The 21,536-nt window shown below is 40.4% G+C and overlaps 1 protein-coding gene across 2 annotated transcripts in view; it reads left to right on the top strand.

Annotated features, from left to right (window-relative positions):
• Positions 1-19,999, top strand: part of LOC124465502 (cytochrome b-c1 complex subunit 2, mitochondrial) — a 55,937-nt gene extending 35,938 nt beyond the window's left edge. For both annotated transcript variants that reach the window (XM_047017321.1, XM_047017320.1), the window contains 9 exons: positions 315-439; positions 575-672; positions 940-997; positions 1,735-1,830; positions 1,991-2,190; positions 3,514-3,594; positions 3,699-3,775; positions 17,307-17,460; positions 19,664-19,999. In XM_047017321.1, the coding sequence (XP_046873277.1) occupies positions 315-439; positions 575-672; positions 940-997; positions 1,735-1,830; positions 1,991-2,190; positions 3,514-3,594; positions 3,699-3,775; positions 17,307-17,460; positions 19,664-19,747 (973 nt within the window). In that variant the 3' untranslated portion in view covers positions 19,748-19,999. The remainder of the gene's footprint in view (positions 1-314; positions 440-574; positions 673-939; positions 998-1,734; positions 1,831-1,990; positions 2,191-3,513; positions 3,595-3,698; positions 3,776-17,306; positions 17,461-19,663) is intronic.
• The last annotated feature ends 1,537 nt before the right edge of the window (positions 20,000-21,536 follow it).

The raw sequence follows: 21,536 nt of genomic DNA, 5'->3' as shown, positions 1-21,536 counted from the left end.
TCCGTAACGGAGTCTGAGTACCATACTGGCACCTTTACTTGTCAACATATGACTAGCAATGCAACAGTAAGTTTCGCAATGAGGTGTGAGACCCATCAAATAGAGCCTCTGTCCAGCAACTCCATATTTTAGCATATGAGAGGTGGGGGCAGGGTGACACACCCAGACTTAACAAAATAAAAGTGCATAAACTTTTAGTAGGTCATGTTTACACCTAAACTTTGTAAACATTTGATCATCATACTGACAATATCCTGTGTGTGATGGTGAATGGGCCTTGTGTGTGTGTGTGTGTGTGTGTCCTTCTCCGTCAGAGACTCTGTTATGGAGTACCTGATTAATGTGATCACAGCCCCAGAGTTCAGGCCATGGGAGGTGGAAGACCTCACTTCCAGGGTGAAGATAGACAAGGCCCTGGCCCAGCAGTGCACACAAATAGGTCTGCTGAGGTTTTATTTTAAAGAACACTGATGCTCCATTGTAAACTGTGAGAAGATTTCAAGTCAAGACGTTCACTGTACCTGTTTGTCCCCTCACATCCGAATGTGTTTGGCGTTCTTACTGTTCCTTGCAGGTGTTCTTGAGAAGCTGCATGAAGCTGCGTACAAGAACGCCCTCTCCAACTCCCTATACTCTCCCGACTACATGGTTGGCCGGATCACTCCGGAAAAGGTAAGGCTCAGTGTTGTTGTTGTTTGTTCTCCTTGGCAGAAATGTGTGAGCAAGTTGTGATTGCTTTGCTTGATGCTTGGATTTCAGGTGTAGAGGACTGGTTTGCCATGATGCTGATGGGCAACTGTCTGTGAAAGCATTCGTATAGAATGTGGTTAAATGCTGATAGGATTGTGCTGTTAAAAGTTACCTTGCATAAACAAATACCTTTTTTCTATTGTGAGGCTATTCAGAATTGTGTCCCATTTTATCCCCCCTCTCCTATAGCTGCGGTCCTTCATTGAGAACAATTTCACCAGTGCTAGAATGGCCCTAGTAGGACTAGGTGAGTTTCTGTCTCATCTTTTTGATTATCCAAGGGGCACCCTGATCTTAGTTCTCATCTGGCCCTGTCATGTGCAAGCCTAAGGGGTGCCCTGGGCTCTATTGGGTGACGGCCTGACAAGGAGGGTTATTTCAGTTTGTAAATGCCCCCTTCCTCGCCACTGTGCGTTCTCTTCTTAGAATGTGTGGATCAGATTTCCTTTGGCCTCCGTTTACAGACCTAGAGATGATCTGTATGAGGTGTCAGGACTGTATGCAGTTTGAGCTCTACAGTGTGAGGGAATTGACATGCAATGACATGTTTAAAGCTATGGTCTGGACCTAGGTCCAACACCCTCTGCACTGAGGATAGACGTTTTTGTTAGGTTTTTATTTGATTTATGTATTTTTACCTTGTAGGTTTTTTTTTAAGGAACAATGTGATGTGTCAACCAGACACAAAACACACACTTGAAAGGAAAATAACAAGGGGAGGATTGATCTCTTAAATAAACAACAAAATCTATAGAAACACATACACACGATATGCGAACACCGGTTGACACACATCACTTTTGTACCCAACTACTATACATATTTTCACACTTATGTACACGCACCTATGTGTATACACACGTGCATATTTATATTGCAAACCGGTAATGATCCTGAACTTGGAGGAAAATAACTTTATTTGAAATTGGACTGAGGATAGACTTAAATGTTTGTTTTAGGATTTCTGTGTTGTGACCTTCACAGGGGTAAAACACTCGGTGCTGAGGCAGGTGGGGGAACTGTTTCTTGGTGGACGCAGTGGGGCGGGAGCAACTGGTGCCAAGGCTCACTATCGTGGAGGTAAGGCGTGTGCATCACTTGTCGACCTGGGTGGTGTATGTGGGAGAGCGTCATGGAATCTTAAGGTTGCTTTCCTACTTTTTGGGTAGCTTTGTCCCAGTGAGCATTAATGGAATGCGTGTGCTCAGACGGCGGTTAATTATTTCCCTGTGTATACCAGGCGAGTTGCGAATGCAGAACGGCGACAGTCTGGTTCATGCACTGATCGCCAGCGAGGCTGGCATTGCAGGATCATCGGAGGCCAACACCTTTAGTGTGCTGCAGAGGGTTCTTGGAGCTGGGCCGCATGTGAAGAGAGGCTCCAACGTCACTAGCAAACTGAGCCAGGGCATTGCCAAGGCAACCACAAAGCCTTTTGACGTGAGTGACCAGTCAAGCCCTAGCCATGTCTGTTGTTATGGTTTCATGAATGCTTGTCTGGTGTCAGTTTGTGATTGGTCAGTACTAGGGGTGTAACAATATTTCGTGGAACAATATATCGCAATACAAAATGTTTACTAAATGTATTGTAGAGTTATGGCGATATTTTTACAATATGACGTCCGTTTGATCACTCCGTGACCTACTCTGCACCTGCGTCATGCGTGCATTCACAGAAATCGCTTGATCTGGGTTAACTAAATTGTATGTACAACAAAGAAAATTATTGAAAATGTTAAATGTTTTGGAAATGAATCTGTAAATTGAATTTCATGGGGTGGGGGAAAAATGTATTCACATTTGAATTGCGATTCAGTCTTCTAGCGATTCACATCGATTCACAAATGTAAAAAATCCATATTTTTTAATATATTATTATTTATTTATTTTATTAAAACATTTCTTTTGATAAAAAATCGTGAATCAATTTTTAATGACCCCAAGAATCTAATCGTGAGGTACCAAAAGATTCCTAGCCCAAAGAATTTCAGTTTCATTTAAATGTTGTTAAAAATATTGTGATACGTATTGTACACCCAGTATTGTGATGCGTATCAAATCGTGAGCTGAGTGTATCGTTACACCCATAGTCAGTACCCCACTCTAGGTATGCACACAAGTGTTCTGCTCACATGAAGGTGTTAAGTCAAGCAATTTTTTTTGACAAATTTCACCTAAACATTTCCAATTTAACTGTCAGTTAATTTAGTCATTTAGAATTGTAAAGAACTTGGATTCCTTATCCAGAATTAAGATTACGTTTGTACACCTCCTATATGAGAACTGTGGAAGTGTTACAGACAAACTCACTACATAAACCCACTGCTGTCTGTCTCATTAATAGTAATCAAAGAACAAAAGAAAAAGTGGGAAAATCACTGCTCTTGATTGACTAACATATGTAGCTTTTAATAAGGATCAATTTAAACTAAAGTATGTTATATAAATGAGATCTCTGATTGTAGTCCTTGAAAACCCCCAAAATAGTGCTTGAAAAGTCCTTGAAAGTACTGGAATTTTACTATACAGTATCGGTACAAATCCTGGTTATGGCTTGATAAATTGTCTCTCCAGATATAACTGCTTTTATTTCCTGTGGAAAGAACCATTGGGCTGGGTATTTGGGAGGATCATTTATGCTAAAGTCATTACTTAGTGAGTTATAAATCTTTGGACCAGTGCTGATTCATTGTGATGGATTTTGATTGGGTTGTGTATGTCAACGAGGTACCATAATCCTTCTAACTACACTATCATCTGCAGGCTACAGCCTTCAATGCCACATACTCTGACTCTGGCCTGTTTGGAGTCTACACCATTGCCCAAGCAGACTCTGCCGGAGAGGTAAAGCACAGAATGCATTAATCAGCCTCAAATTCCGCTGTTACAGTACATCAAGGTGCAGTCAGTGTTTCATTCCCTGTATCTGAATGTCCCTGCTACCCCAGGTGATCAAGGCCAGTATTGCCCAGGTGGTGGGCATAGCCCAGGGAAACCTGTCTGTGGAGGATGTGAACAGAGCAAAGTGAGTTTGGGGGGGGGGGAAGTCATTGATCTGATATGAACTACTTATTGTATCTGTACTGTATTCTCTGTTTTTTATACTGTATGTTGGTCAAACAGACATTTACAGTCCTGCTCACTATTATTGGCACCCATTTAGTTTATGTACAAATTGTGGAATATCTACTGAAGGAAATGTATCAAGTGAAACCATATTACTACAGATAGCTTGTGTTTGATACAAAACAGCAAATGATAAAGAATATTTAAAAAGATTTAACATTATGAGAAAAACATAATGCTTGCTGTGTCAATGGTATTGGCACCCTTTGCTGCAAATCAGTATGGAAACCCAATTTGGCTCACCCGTTGCAAATCACAAATGAGGATCACCTGTGATTAATTGCCTACACCCATGTGACATGAATTAGCCAATGAATGATCATATTGGTGTTTTAAAAAGCCACCTCTTATTCCCTCTTCATGTGGGACAATGGTAAAGACAAATGAGATGTCTGAAGACACTAGAAATGCTAGCATTTGCAAGTACAAGACCTTCAAAGGGTATAAGGCCATCTCCAATGACCTTGGTATCCCTGGTTCAACGGTGCGTAATGTTATTAAGAAGTTTTCCAGGCATGGAACTGTCAAGAACCTCCCTGGACATGGGGGTGGGGGGGGGAGAGAAATTGATGACAGAAGTCTTCGAAGGTTGGTGTGAATTGTGGAAAAAACACCACGTCAAACATCTAAAGAGATTTTAGGCTTTTGGGCGTACCTACACAAGGCAAAGGAAGACCCCATTGCTGAAGAAAATACATAAAAAGTAACAATTGATCTTCTCGAAAGAGAACTTGGACAAAGCTCTAGACAGATGAAACAAAAGTGGAGCTTTTTGGTAATGCACACAAACACACAGTCGGCGCAATGAAGCCTTTAAGGAAAAGAACACCATACCAACAGTCAAGCATGGTGGAGGATCCATAATGCTGTGGGGCTGCTTTGCTGCATCTGGTACTGGAAGCCTTGACCGTATCACAGGCATTATGAAATCAGAAGATTATCAAGCAATTCTAGAGTGAAATGTCTTGCCCAGTATAAGGAAACTTGGTTTGAGGCGAAGATCATGGGTCCTCCAGCAAGATAAAGACTAAAATCACACCTCCAAAAGCACGCAGGAATGGTTGAAAGGGAAAAAATTGACTGTTTTAAAATGGCCAGCAATGAGTCCTGACTTCAATCCAATTGAAAATCTTTGGGGGGAGCTGAAATCTGCCATTGGAGAAAGGAACCCTTGGTTGAGCATATTGCAAAGGAAGTGTGGGAGAAAATACCACCCTAGAAGTGCAAGAAGCTCACAGATGGATATAAAAAACGTTTAGAGGCTGTCATCGCTGACAAAGGGTGTGGAAAGAAATATTAAGGAGGGGTTCCAATATTAGTGCACATGCTGGTTCTGTTTTTTCCTTTGGAATTACAAAATACAGTATATGTTGAAATAACAATTGTCTTTGTTAACCCTTGTGCTGCCTTTGAGTCACGTGACCTAAAGGTTTACAACGAACCATCATTGTGTTGCAACAATTTTACCAAATAAAAAACATTTTATTTTAACCATCGCGATGTGGGGGCTCTGATACAGCCCGACGGTTAAAAGAAAATGCTTCACTTTGTTTTTGTATGCGGTAAAGTTGTTGCAATACGACGGTGGGTTACAATAACTGATGGGTCAGAATGACCCAAAGATAACTCAATCAGACATGAAAATCCCTCACCTTTTGGCGAAATTCTGGGGGGGGGGGCCGGGGGGTTTGGGCTGGTATTCATACTCAATGAACTGCGAAAAGGTGCGTGTGTCAGAAGGGAGCGCGAGTGCATGGAAATATTAACGCAAAGGGCCTTAATGCATCAACAGTGCAGACCACCATCAGAAGCTGAAAGCACCTCGGCAATTTACCTAACTGAATTTGGTAAATGATGGTTTCAATAATTTTTATATTTTCTGGTATATCTAAGTTACCCAGGAGCTCTGTTGACATAGACTTAGCTAACGTTAGCTACAGCTTGATGAATTGAGTCATTGGACACAGCAGGAGAGAACGCAACGTTAGACAGCCAGCTAGCTAAAGCTCCGGTGGAAAAATTCCAAATGAACGTATGCAGCCCTTAATGCCGCTTACACACCATAGTGACACTGACAGATCGAAAGCTAATTTGAGACAATATGGAAAACCAGGCTATGAAACGTAAACGTAATTACCTTCACTAGACAACGTTTTACCAATTGAACAAACGGCTATGTTTGTTTGTTTCAAGCTCCAAAAACTATTTCGCTCAAATCAGCCCAAAATATTTGTTCGCGCTACGCGCGCTCGCATTAACCATGGATGTCCCTAACTAGCATCACATCGGGCACATAATAGTGGTTGTGGGCCGGTCTGGATCACAGTCCAGGGCCTATTTTACTCTCAGTCCGTCCCTGCCGTTCTATCAAAAAGCAGACCTGCCAACCTGTACGCAATTTGTGTAGCGGATACGCATTTTGACTTCAAAATACGCTGGTACTTGTATTGGCTGTATATCATGATGGAAGAGCAGACAAGTTAAGTTACAGCATGTCCAACATCTCTTGTGGGGGTTATGCATTTGCATATGCCATTTGTGGTCCCTTACCACATTGTGCCTCATATACTGTAAATGTGAGACCCAGTGACAGCCTGGCATGAAATGGCTTGCATAATACTTAGTAAGGAAAGGAGGCCATAATAATTTTTACTCATGGCTAATGTTAAGTTTCTCTAGCTCTCCCCAGGTTGGCAAAAAAAGTATCTCAAAATGCATCAGATTGATGCTTTAAAATATGGAATATTTAAATGTTTCTAATGGGGGAGCATGCACCCGGACCCCCTTAGAGGGGTAATATCCTTCTCACCTTTTTCATCCCTGACCCGTTTTCATGCCTGACAATGGTTAAATTACTTTGGGCCTCCAATAAAAGATACTGCTGATATAAATTTGGTACATTTCCATTTATTTCTGAAGACATTCCCTCAGTTATGCAAAAAATGAAGGGATGCCAATAATGGTGAACAGGACTGTATGTAATTGCAGTCTGTCAGATTTTTTAAAATCCTGAATCTGGAAATGCTGTAAATGCTAATACCCAACATGTTAGGTATCTGTGGAGCCTTCAAAATAAAAGTCAAGGGCGTAATATAGATAGACACAAGCTGTGTTTCTTGTGCGTCAATCCTGGGAATCAGATAAAGCACTCCAATGTGTTCATGCTTCAGTTTTTGTGTTTCAGCAATACTAATGGGGGATTTAGCTATTATATATGATAGTTCTAAGTACCACGTTTCATTAGATGTAACAATTATGAAAAATAATACCTTTTTATCTTAAGTATTTGACCTTGGTTACAAAGCGTCATTTTGGAGTCTCCAAAAGGCCCTTTTAGAAAATGCCTGAATGTACTCTTATAAAAACGTGTCAAATATGAATATATTGAGGTATTATGTTTGACTTGAATTGAGTAAGGCTTCAAGCTGTGGTCCAATTTTGTCTTCCAGCTAATACCTACCACCTCTAGGCCTCTTCAGGCCTCTGTTTTCAAATCAAAATCTAGGCGGAAATAGAAACTTTCAATTTCCTTGTGTTCAAGCTTCTATTACTCAACACCAGTAGGATTTACAGGGTTCCTGACAACAGGGAAAATAACTTCAGTATCACCTTTCAAAGAGACCATTTACATGCATTTACTCCAAATGGTTCAAGAACAGCTTTCAATTTACTTTGGGTATGGCGTTTTCAGGCAAATTTAACAGGATTCTCAAAACACAAAACCAATATTATTGAAAGATGGGTAATATTTGTATTTTGATTTGTCTGGCCATAATACTCTTCTGTAACATCTGACTCACTACCTAAATTATGGGTAAAAAATAATAATAATACAAATATGCTGTTAAAAGTAGGGATGCACAATATATCGGCGGCCATATTGTTATTGGACGATACATTTATATTTTTTGTGTTATCGTTATCGGCTCAATAAGAACATTTTATCAATACATTTCAACCGATAAATTATGGATAATTTCCACCCATTGAAAAACTTATTTATTCTGTCAAGCAATATTTTATTTATATAAAAGTCGGCCATAGGAATGTATATTTGATTGTAAAATGTAAAGTTCCCGTGACATGCTATTTTTGGATGCTTTTATATAGGCCTTAGTGGTCCCTTAATACTGTATCTGAAGTCTCTTTTCTGAAATTCAGGCTTGGTGCAGAATTACAGCCACTATGAGCAGTCCCACAATGAGCTTTCCTCAGGACATGCCGTTGCTGTGTCTGTTTCTTTAAATGCTAATGAGGAGTAGAGGCGGCACCATGCGCCAATGTTTACAGTGGATGTAACGCAATGGCTCGTAGCCCCTTTGCTGTAAGATGCCTCGAATTTTCCCATTCTCATCTGATCACCCTGGTTTGCAGAGGTGCACACTCAATGAGGGGTAAGGCGGATATCGTACGCGCCATAACACCAACAGCAGAACGGTTATCCAAATAACAAAGAAGTGTACAACACTGGCGTTACAGTGTGTGTATTCACACACATACATGATGCCATCTACCTTCACATTAGTGACAGTAACTGAGCTGTTAGCTGCATAACTAATGTTACAGTCACATTCTAAGGGTAGCAACCTAGGTAACCATATACAGTAAAGCAACAAAATGATATAGCGTTAGTTAACTTACTTGTCCGAGGTTTGTAGCCGGACCAAGGAGAGTTGGTACTGATCCAGAATTTAATTTCAGACGGTCAGCAAGGCCAGCTTATTATTGGCCCAAGTTGAGGAAACAGTCGGCTGAAATGTTTGGCGCAACATGCAAAACTTTGGGAAGTTGTTTCGGCACATTTCCAAAGAAAATAAAATGAAGACACTGGTTCTTCAGAGGCTCGTATGAAGGAACTAAAAAAAGACTTGTTTTTATTTGTACATCCAAACACTGAGCAACTGTTATGCTTCGTTCGTTTGCAAGCCATGTCTCTGGAGGAAAAAACGATATCGCACACGCACGGTTGTAGCTCAGTATCTCATGGGCGGGACAGATTTTCTGGGCGAGCAAAGCAGAGAAAGGGGAGGTAACCTTCCTCCTTATGACGACACAAAGAGAGGATTTTCAAAACCGAGCATTTGAGCTTTCATTTTTTCTCAAAGGCAGAGAAGAATACCCAGGGCTTGGTTTACACCTATCAACATTTCTAGCCACTGGGGGACCAAACGCAGGCTGGGGGTACTTAATGTTAAATAATATCCTAAAGTGAAATGTTCATGTCATAGGACCTTTTAAGAAATCTGATCCTTTTGGTAACATAAAGATCTAGATGTTTTATGCAGTTAAGGTTTTAATAAAAGCAGTTGTCCACTGTATTGGTTTGCCTTTTGTTTTTGTAATCAGACCAGGCTTTGTATCGGCATGTATCAGTTATTGGCTTCCAAATATAGTTATCGGTATCGGCCAAAATTTTCATATCGGTGCATCCCTACTTAAAAGTAATTTGTGTTAACTTCGACAGCCCTAATAATCACTGACTCAAGCGATGGTATGGTATCACTGTGGTATACACCTCTGACACCTGGCTAGGCATCGGCCGGTTACCGGTTTCAAGGTATACCGCGGTATGAAAAAGTCACAGTTTCAATACCTCTCTAATTTTCTGTTATACTGTTGCTGCGGTATGAGCTGATGAAAAATCACTATTTTTATGTATCAAGATAACGGTGTCTTGAAATGAACATTTGCAACAAGTTAAGAGAGTTAGCAATTTAGTACTGGTGAGATCAACTTTGAACAGTACTATTGGCATGCTACCAACTGAGGCAGATGACATGGCTAGTTCTGGCACGACACGAAGCTGTACCTGTCGTTCCCCACCGACTGATCCGGGGATCAGAATCGAAGCCTGCCTCACAGACATCTCCGCCTGGATGACCAAGCACCACAAGCTGAACCTCGTCAAAACAGAACTGCTCGGAGGGGATCACGTGATGCACCGACCCGGATAGACGTGGGAAATTCGGCTCCCCGCTGAACTGCTATAAACTCTATTTTTTAACAAATACTTCACCAGTGGACAGCTCTGAAGGGGGCACGTTTGATTTACAATGTCAATCGACGCATTCTTTACGCTCCCTGGGTCGAGCAAGAAGAACAAAACAGTTCGTAAAAAGGAAGCTAAGGCTAAAGCTGCACAGGCTAACACAGCCTTTAGCCAAAACAATGAGCTTGATTCGGAGGATGAAGCAGAGGTAGCGCTCGGGACCAACTCCACCGCCAACGAAGAGCTAAGTGATCAACGAGACCAAAGCATTGTGGACTGTGTTACTGCAAACATAGAACGGATGTTAGACCGCAAACTAGCCAACATAATCAAGCCAGTTAGCGAAGTCTCGGAGAAACTTGACAGTCTAATACAGAGGATGGGGACGGTCGAACAGCGGGTCTCGGACCTCGAGGACGTGTCGTCAACATCAACACCCCGGATGAGAGACATGGAAGTTCAACTGCAGAAGGCAATGGACCGTCTGGAATCCTATGAAAACCAGAGCCGACGCCAAAACGTGAGAATAATCGGCCTGAAAGAAGGTCTCGAGGGCAAAACACTGGTCAATTTTTTTGAAAAATGGATACCAGATATCTTGGATATGCAAACCGACCGCATCCAGCTTGAGAGAGCGCATCGCACAGGCCCGCCGACAAGAGAGGCCGGTAAAGCGGGACCGAGAGCGATCTTGGTGAGGCTCCACGATTATACTGACAAACAGAAAATTCTGCAAGCAGCGAGAAACAAAGGTACGCTAAACATCGACGGCAGCAACGTGTCTTTCTACCAGGATTTCTCCGCGGAGGTTGTGAGGAAGAGGAAGGAATCTGCAGGTGCCCGTAAACACATGAGAGAAGCTGGAATACGCTACTCTTTTCTGTACCCTGCTATCATCAAAGTATTCCACTCCAATGGCACCAGCTCCTCTTTTTCCACCGTTAAGGAAATCAACGAATACATCGGCAAAATGACTGCATCAAAATAATCTTCTGAATATGTTGGTCTTCACATCTGATCAGTCTCAGGTATGATTGTAAAGTGTTAAAAAAAAAAAAAAAAAGCCCTGGAGGCTTCCCGTTTTCTATTTGATCTTTCTTGCGAAATGAGTATTTACAAGCTGGTATTTTACAGTGGCAGTTCAGTAGGGGAAATTGAACTTTTTATTTGTTCTACTGATCCTCATAGCTCTACTTATTAGGATTTAATAGTACGACTAGGTAACTTTTTTCTCTTTTTTTTTTTTTTTTTCTTCTCTCTTTTTTTTTTTTTTTGGTGTGTTTATTTTTTGTTATGCACCATCTTGATGTATCAATGTTTGTGGTGTTTCTGGGCTTGTTGTTCAGTTTTTGCTCAGAACACATTTCTAGGTTCAATAGAACTGTTCTTTTACTTACTGCTACAGGCTGGTCCACCTCACACGAGATGGCCATACTTAATTGTGACATGCATATCATAGCACTATTTTGTGTAAATGACTATTAAGATAAACACATGGAATATTAAGGGATCTAATAATGTGGTAAAGAGGAAATCCATCTTAAATACTTTGAAGAAAGACAAGATTCAAATAGCCCTTCTACAAGAGACTCATTTAGATGACGAAGAGCACAAAAAATACTGCAGGGAATGGGTAGGTCAAATCTTCTTTTCATCATACTCTACAAGTAAGAGGGGTGTAATCATTTTGCTGCATAAAAATCTCCCGTTTACTGTTACAGCTACTTTCAAAGACACTGAAGGTAGATATGTTCTGGTTAAAGGGGTATTACACGGTGAAAATATTCTATTAGGTAATGTTTACGCCCCTAATATCCAGGATGAAAACTTTTATGCATCTCTACTTTGTCAAATAGCAGACATGGACTGTCCCAACATGATAATTGGGGGTGACTTTAACTGTGCCTTATGCCCAATGACGGATAGACTTCCCCCTCAGACGAATATATCTAAAAATGCCAGGTCTGTTTTGAATATTAATAAGGAATTTGATCTCTTGGACATATGGAGACATTGTAACCCACTTTCAAAACAATATACATTTCACTCTCAACCCCATTCGTCAGCTTCGCGTATTGACTATATTTTTGTTTCTAGGTGTCTTTCACATTTAGTTGAACATGTAGATATAGGCCACATTGCTCTCTCAGACCACGCTCCTGTAGTCATGGCTATGCATCCGCTTAGACCACATGATCGTTCATATTCTTGGAGAATGAATGCAATTCTGCTTATGGATGAAAAATGTATAAAATATCTGGCAGACCAAACTGATTTATTCTTAGAGACAAATGATAAGAATGGAGCTGATCCAAGACTTGTTTGGGACACTTATAAGGCCTACATGAGGGGTATGATTATATCATATACAAGTCGGAAGAAAAAAGAGCGAACTGCCGAACAACTTGAGATAGAAAACAAACTAAAAAAATTAGAAGAAGCCTATTATACGACAAAATCAGATGCAATCCTTATTGAACTAAAGACAACAAGAACAGCATTACGTAATATGATAACAAGGAAGGCAGAAATTGATATTCTTTTCACTAAACAACATTTTTTTGAACTTGCAAACAAACCAAATCGCTTCTTAGCACGGCTAGCAAGAAATGCCCCTGTAAAATCATATATATCAGCTATATTGGACGAGAATAATGAAAGACATATTAATAATTGTCAAATTAATGAGAGCTTTAAAAGATTCTATGCTAACCTATACAGTTCAGAGATTGACATGGAGAGGCTTAGAGCAGGTGACTTTTTAGATCGGCTATGTATTCCACAATTATCAGAGGAACAGTCAAACTTCTTGGACTCCCCTATTTCCATACTGGAAATTGATAAAGCCATCTCAACACTTCAATCAGGGAAAAGTCCAGGGGAAGATGGCTTTCCAGTAGAGTTCTTCAAGATAATGAAGGGGAAAATCAATAACCTTCTGCTAAGGGTTTTTAATAAATCCTTTGAGGAGTCTAGGCTCCCGGAATCTCTGTATAGGGCCAACATAACATTAATACCAAAGAAAGATAGAAATCCAGAGCTATGCTCCTCCTATAGACCAATTAGCCTCCTTAATGTAGATAATAAAATACTATCCAAGATACTGGCTCTTAGACTAGAGAACATTGTATCCTCAATTGTGGATGCGGACCAGACAGGATTTATTAAAGGTCGAAATTCTTATCACAACACAAGACGCTTATTCCATATTATTCATTATCTTAATACCTTTAAAACGCCTGGGGCTATCGTTTCTATGGATGCTGAAAAGGCGTTTGATAGAATCGAGTGGGAATATATGTTTGATGTAATGAAAAGATTTGGTTTTGGGTCTGGCTTTCTGAGCTGGATTAGATTGCTTTACAAGGCACCTACAGCTTCTGTTCTGACTAATGGACTGTTGTCTGCTCCCTTTAAAGTGACAAGAGGCACGGCTCAAGGGAGCCCACTGTCTCCTATTTTGTTTGCTCTGGCTATAGAACCATTAGCGTTGGCTATTAGGCAAAACCCAGATATCCAGGGGGTAACGCTTGGGTCAAAACAACACAAAATTCTGTTGTACGCTGATGATTGCCTTGTGACATTAACAAAACCTTCTAAATCATTAGCAGCATTAACTGAATGTATTGAAGAATTTGGCCCAATATCCGGTTATAAGGTAAATTTTGATAAATCCGAAATAATGATCCTAGACGATGGCATAAATGCTGAACCATCCTACATTCGTCCCTTCCGCTGGGCTCCGTCTGGGTTTAACTATCTATGAATTAAGGTCACACCCCAGCTTAATCAACTATATGCAGAAAATATTAATCCTTTGGTTAAAAGTATCAAAGAAATGTTAACAAGATGGAGGAGTCTCCCTGTCTCATTTCTAGGTAGAATCAACATCATCAAGATGACAGTCCTTCCAAAAATACTGTATCCCATGTCCATGCTGTTTGTGAATTTTAACACAAACGACATAAAAACTATCAATAAAGCCATATCGGACTTTATTTGGAACGGCAGGAAACCCAAGATCAAATTGGTAACACTACAGCTTCCAAAGGAGCAGGGTGGATGGGGTTTACCAAATATGGAATACTATATACTATCCTTACAAGCCAGGATTATTTCTTCTTGGGTGAATGAATGTGCAGACTCCCCATGGCTTAATATAGAGTCAGTTGTTTGTAAACCATTCTGTCCTGTGAACCTGCTGGGTAAAAGCTCTAAAGAACTGCCAAATATTGCTAAAAACAATCATTTGATAACTAATGTATTGCTGGCTTGGAAAAAGCTTTCTAAAATATTCCATAACACTCATCCTCTTCGCTTTATAACAACATTGACAGATAACCCTGAGCTTTCCCCATTGGGAAGTGGATCAGACTTCACACGTTGGCAAGAAGCGGGTGTTGTCAGGGTATTTGACCTTTTTGAGAATGGGAAATTTAGGACATTTGAAGCACTGAAATCTCAACATCATATTCCAAATAGAGACTTCTACAAATACTTACAGGTCAGACACTTTGTGTATAAGATAAACAATTCGCTGGAAACCCCACACGACTCCCATCCGTTAGATAGATTTTTTCTGAACTATAAACAGCAAAAACATTTTATATCCAAGTTCTATTCTGAGATGTTGAGCTTGAACCTAGGTAAACTTGCATGCTTAAGAACATCATGGTGTAATTTGCTTAACTGTGTAATAGAAGATGATGCGTGGGACAAGATCTTGCGACTGCCTTCCAAAATTTCAATTTGTAACAGATATAGAGAGTCACAATATAATATCTTACATAAGGTCTACATTTCGCCCTATATCTATAGCAAGTTTACAACAGGAGCCTCTCCAAATTGTCCAAAATGTAAATCTCATGTAGGTTCAAGGTTGCATTGCTTGTGGGAATGCGAAAAAACTAAAATATTTTGGAAGGCAGTATGCACAGGTATCAGTACAGCAATAGGTCAGCAGGTATCATTAGACCCACTTCTTTGTCTGCTTGGAAATATCCCTGTTTCTCTTAAAAATAATGAAGATGTGATTCAGTCGCTTTTAATGCTAGCGAGGAAAGCCATAATGGTGAAATGGGTCGGTGAGGACCCTCCCTCTGTTTCCACATGGAAATCTCTCATCTTGGACGTCGTGACCCTGGAAAGACTCAGACACTACATTAATGGACAGACTCAGCTTTTTCTGCAAAAATGGAGGAAACCACTGGAACTGTTGGGACTGGACTATATTTTGAATTTGAATAGATAGAAGTAATGTTTTACAATGATCACAAATTTGTTATGGATACAATGGAAATGGCTTTGTTACATATTGTACTTGTACTGCTGTCACTGTTAAAACAAGTATCAAAAACATATCTCGCTTAACTATTAATAACACCTTTACTAATTTACTATATGGACCGGTCTGGTAGCAATGTTTTATGTTTATTGTTGTTTATGGTGTTGTTTGTACATTTGTCTTAAAAAAAGAAAAATGTAACAAAAAGAGCTTTAAAAAAAAAAAAAAAAAACTGAACTGCTCATCATCCCAGCCAAACCCTCCATCTCCCACAATCTCTCAATCACCCTGGGATCTGTGACGGTGACCCCTTCATCCTCTGCCAGGAACCTCGGGGTTACCATGGATGATGACAAGCTCTCCCTCACGGCCCACATTGCTGCGGTCTCCCGGTCGTGTAGATTCAATCTCTACAACATCCAGAAGATCAGGAGATACCCGTCTGAGCATTCCATCCAGCTACTGGTCCAAGTACTGGTCCTCTTCAAGTTGGACTACTGCAACTCGCTGCTCGCCGGTCTCCCAGCATGCGCAACCCACCCTCTCCAGAGGATTCAGAACGCAGCAGCCAGCCTGGTGTTCAACGCGCCCAGATGCTCCCATGTCACCCCGCTCCTCATCTCCCTTCACTGGCCACCCATCACAGCCCTTATCAGATTCAAGACCCTGGTACTGACCTTCCGGTGAATGGGACTTTCCTGCCTACATCCAGTCTCTCCTCCAGCCTTACACCCCAACCCGCTACCTACGGTCTTCTTCTGACAACCGTCTGGTGGTCCCAACTCTCGAGCACCCGCTCCCAACCCAAGATCTTCTCCTGTCTGGCCCCCCAATGGTGGAATCACCTCCCCACCTCCATCAGTCTCCCTACCTTCAAGAAAAGGCTCGAGACGCACTTGTTCCAGGAGTACAACAGTACTTAAGAAAGATTTGTTGGATCAGATGTTAGTTTATTTCCTCCAGGAACACAATGACACTTACCGAGGGACTTGTTGCACTTGTTGGTTAGTTGTAACTGAGTTAACTCCTTGTACTCGCTGTAAATTATATTATTGTTGCTTGCGTTCCTACTTGTTTTGGCTTTCCGCAATGTTTTTGGGGGCTATCTCGTTGTTTATGATCATTGACCTATGCACTTTTTGTAAAGCTCTCTTTTGGAAGTCGTTTTGGATAAAAGCGTCTGCTAAATGAATAAATGTAACTAGCTAGTTTCACGTTACACCAGAGCCATAGAAAATTATTTTCCTGGGGAACAGCAGATTAGCCTACTGCAGGTTTCTCAAATCTCACTCATTTGCTGTGAGACTTAACATATTTCACAATTTTCACGCTGCGAAGTGCAGATTTCTGCAGAGTTTTTTAGTTGTCTTGAGTTATAGAGTTAAAAAGATAATAAGAAACATAAATTTGAGAGCCCTGCCCACTTCATTTCTGCGATTTAGTAAAAAAAAATTGGGCCTACATTTAGCTAGTTTCATGTATATATATTTAAGTCTTCCACCGTCTCTGTGTGTGTATAAGTTAAATTAAAACAATATTTATGCATTGTTCTTTTTAGTAAAAATAAATAAATAGAATTGACAGTGTTTCCGCTATGTTGGCGGCCTGCCACGGCAAAATTTCTGCTGCCACTGTATCAGAAATAGGGCTGTACAATTATTTTAGGCCGTCTATCTGCCGTAATTGTTAGAGTGCATGTCGGAGAATGGCACGGACATGCGCTTCACAGCGCAGTTGAGATTGCGTGTGTGCGTCCTTGAGAACTGTTAGTCTTATAACTTATGTTGTCAGTTAATTTAAGCCCGTTATTGTATTGTCTATAGTTCTTGCAAATTTAAATTAAGTTAACTGGTGATTTTCGTTGTTGGTATTCTTCCCCTGCTAGCGAAATTGCACGTCTGTTGATTCGATAGCGATTTCCGTTGCTCACGTTTGTAAGGAGGAAACACTGATTTAACTATTTAACTTTGTTAAATGTTATGTTTATTGCTGTTCAAAAAATGTTTTAAAAAAAAAATATATATATATTGTGTTAAACAAAAATATTTTTTAGATGTAATCGTAATACCATGGTATTGTTTCTCAAGGTTATCATACTGTCAAATCTGAAACCAGCCCATGCCTACCCCTGGCATGTGTGTCACCCCTTGCCCTTAGGAACCAGGTGAAAGCAGAGTATCTGATGTCCATGGAGAGTTCTGCATGTGTGCTGGAGGAGCTGGGGGCTCAGGTCCTGGCCAGCGGGGCCTACCAGGCACCAGAGAACATCACACAGTGCATTGACACAGTCACCCACACTGATGTGGTCAATGTGAGTAGCCATTATGTCGGAAAAGTTAAATATGTAACTGTTATCCTGTATAAGAATGATTCTGTGTTCAGTATTCCTTGTGTGCAAAGAGAGGCCTACCCCCAAATCTGAACTCTGGTTAACACTAGGCTTACGTAAACAAGGGGACCTGGGCTTGACCACTATCTTATTGGAGAGGCCATAAGAGTTAATCATATGGTCAAACTTAGAGGAGTCAGAGTGCGCGCGCACTCAGATACGCACACGTGCGCCAGGTTTATGCAAGGGAGCCAATGAAAGAAGAGCCATGGGACATTTGCATGCCTTTGTATTAGCCAATAACAGCCGAGCGGTTCTGTTTAAATAGCTTGCTTGCACAACTTTGTAGCACAATGGCATGTGATGTTTTTGTCTCCTTGTGGGCCGGCCGCAAGCAATAAAGCTATATTAAAAAGTGTTCACTGACTGACTGCAATGCTTGATAAACTAGAGGGTACAATTTCTTGGGAAATTGTAGGGTGTGCTTGCTTGCGTTGGTTGTAGGGGTCCGTATTTAAATTTCATTTTCTGTATATTTTATATAAAAATGCATAGCCTAATTATTATTTTTTAAGATTACATAGATTTGAAAGCATTATTTTTTTTTGCTAATTTACAACTCAAAATACTAAGAGTGAATAGTACAATGAAATAGTTGTCTTCTCATTTCCCCTGCAAGAGGGAATGGTGATCAGCAACCTCATAGTTGAATCAAAACGAATATATTTGGCAGACCGGTAAAAAGATTGACCTTATCTCTATGACTTAAACGTCATTGTAAGTTTTCCCTTCTCGTGATATTTTCAGGCATTTAGCTTACTCATATTGCATTCATTCATTAATAAAGAACCCCCTCTGAAGCTTATTTTAACAATGACGTTACCAGCAGTAGCTATCCCAGATGGAATCGCGATTCAAATAGTACCATCTGTTAACTGAAAATATGCCCCCAAAAACGAAAATAAGCTTGACACTTATTTAGGGGGAAATAACTCATTCATAAAAATGTCAGTGGTAGCGATCATTGTCAGTCACAAGGCAAAAGGCGATATAGCCCTGCTGTGTGGAGAAGCTGCCACGGTAAATTGTAGGCTACTACAACTACTAAACTGTCTTGGTAGCGATTGCGTTGGTTGAATTCGATTTAACGTTACTTCCGTTGTACGGTCTAGGCCGAATTGAATTATTTTCATGAACAGATTGACAAAGTGTAGGCTGTGGCAATGGAGTTCAGGTTAGTAGTCACTAGTCAGATAGTTTCATTTATTGAAAGACTTTAGATTTAAATAAGGGTAGTGCCGAACATGTGCCACCGTTTGACTTCCTACGTACTGTAAACAGCTGTGGAGATTATGTGTTTTTTTTAGCTAATAGACTAGACTACCGCGTTGCAGTGAGCTACTCTGGTTTGAAACCACAGGTAATGATAATTTCACCAACAAATCGTTCACTTGTAATCTAATGAGATAAGGATATGAGAAATCCTACAACAAAAATGTATTTGTGAGGAATGTTTATCGTAACGATTGAAAACAGATGCATCATAGACTGCTGTAGTATGTGTTGCCCGGGCAACTGGGGGTAATGTCATGATGCTGATGCTTCAGTGAAATAGTAGACTACTGTTTCCGAAAGGAGATGTAACTACTTCCTTATATCAGCTTATATTGTACATTACACTTCACAATTGTATTTCATATCACAAAGTAAAATGAGTAAATAGTTATCACCCTGGCCTCTTTGCTTGTGGCGTTTCTGCAGCTGCCTTGCAGTAAAGCAGGTAGCCTAGCTATCTCCCAGAAGTTAACGAGCTGCTAAACTAATGTTCTGCTAGAAGTAGTCACGCAATATTTCGTGACGTCAGTAGCGTCAGTGACTGTGGCTAGCAAGTTAGCCACCGTTAGCTTCTCTTTTGCCACAAAAACTTAATTAAAAATTAAACCGTGCAACGGAACATAAATCCCAATAGAACCAACGCAATCGTGACCCAGACCCAATTAATATTTCTGACAGCATACCAACAGTCAGTCAAATAGTTTCACTTGAAATGGCCCCAATATCTTCACTCCTGCTAAAATTGTATCTGTCACTGGTCCTGTTAAGTTCATATTTGTTTTATTATGGTCTTTTATGTAGATACGATAAAGTGAATTCATTTTTGTTCTTCCTTTTTCTTGTCTTCCAGGCTGCAAAAAAGTTTGTGGACAGCAATAAAACCATGGCAGCCAGTGGACACCTCTTTAACACACCCTTCATTGATGAATTATGAAATACGATTTAACTACAACAACTAATACACCTTTATTTAACATTTGAACCTGGGCAGGTTGTGCTTAGCTGCTTACCGAAGAAAAGAAAGATGATCCCCTAACCCATGTCCTCCCTCTGCAAATGATTATCCTCTGGTAGCAATCGTTGAAAGGTTGTTCACAAATAACTGTAAACGGGGATCTGGAGTAATAATAATAATGTTTTTCTGTCTTTCACTGTATATCTGAGTTCATAAAAATATATAAGGTTATCAGTGGTATTTGTTCTAATTTACATTGCATGTTAGTACAATCATGACCAACAGGAGGCAACAATGCAAAGACTAATCTGTTATTATACCAAACGTTTAAGCAAAGGAGAATGTTTGCATTATACTGGAGGAGACTTGACACATTTCTAGAGAAGGGTCCAAATGCAGTGCTCCCTCCTCAGGCCCCTCTAAACCGGAACTCTCTCCTCAGGCCCCTGAAGCCGGAACTCTCTCCTCAGGCCCCTTTTTTCATGTGTATCCGAGGTATTAGCGCCACCGCTGGTCGGAGGATACTGTAGGCTATTTATATTAATAGGCTAACTTACATTGAACTTCGGTTTTAGCATTAGTCAATAGTGTTTAAAATAGCGGAAATTAGCATTGCGGCTAGCGTTACGTACAGGGTTCTAAATTAACACCCGCCAAATGCGGGCTAAATTTCATTTTCATAATAAAAACTCGCAAGCCAGTTTGGCCGGTGATACGTGAGGCATTTCATGATTCATGAACGATACACAAGGCTATGTTCTCGGCATGGTTATAGTTAATTTATCCCCCTGCAGTAGCCTAAGTTTCCCATGAACACTGCCGTAATCCTACGTTATTGGAACATGGAATATATGTTTAGTACTATTATTACACATCTTTATTGAGGTGGTAATTGATGAAGCAACATTTAACATAAATACAAGGATAGATATTGATTTCAGATTGAGAGTAGTGTTGATTTTATTATCAACGTTAAAAAATAAATTATTTCAGAGCCGGCTCTTGTTGCCCTGGAAACAATAACACGAGCCAGCTGTAGCTGCTGCAATTGACCAACGGAAAAAAGGAGATATTATATAATGACCACTAGATGGTGCTAAACTGCCAAACCTATTTTCTAAGCTTGCCAGGGGCAGAACAGTGATCATGGCTGTGTTCGAAAACTTAGACAGCTGTCTTAATCCTTGATGTCTTACTAGACAGGTGTCTAACGAGACAGCTCTCTTCGGGGTAAGGTATCTTAAAAACCGTTGTTTTCGAACAGCTTATTAAGTCAGGATGTACGTCATCGCGCTGCGTGTACTTGTGTGCTCGCACTAGCGCATTGTCAGACGGCAGTCAATTGCATTGAGTTTATTGTCACACTAAGTCAAGTTAAGCTGTATTTAAACTTGTGTTAGATATAGGCTCAATAGCTCATAACATTTGTGTTTGTATTTCACTCATTTGATAGGATTATGATAAAACGCAGCAACTAGCTAGTGTCTGCTCTGCACTGCGATGCTAGGTACCGTACGTTATCGAAAAGTCGGAGCAAATTTACAAATTAGGAGTGTCATCAATAAAATAAGTACATTTTCAGCAACTGCACTGCCCATTTCTCGATACATTTTTATTCAGATGCTGATTTACAAGTACCGTTTAGCTGAAATATGAATTGTAAAAACTTAGAGCAATGGCGGTCAAAGGATTCTGTTTAACTTGTTGCTCACGGTAACCCCGCGCACAGAGTTACGGGTAATACGTGCTGCCATTAAGACAGCAAGGC

Source organism: Hypomesus transpacificus, unplaced genomic scaffold (assembly GCF_021917145.1).
Source record: "Hypomesus transpacificus isolate Combined female unplaced genomic scaffold, fHypTra1 scaffold_52, whole genome shotgun sequence".
Lineage (NCBI taxonomy): Eukaryota > Metazoa > Chordata > Actinopteri > Osmeriformes > Osmeridae > Hypomesus > Hypomesus transpacificus.
This window is presented reverse-complemented; position numbering and strand designations above follow the sequence as displayed.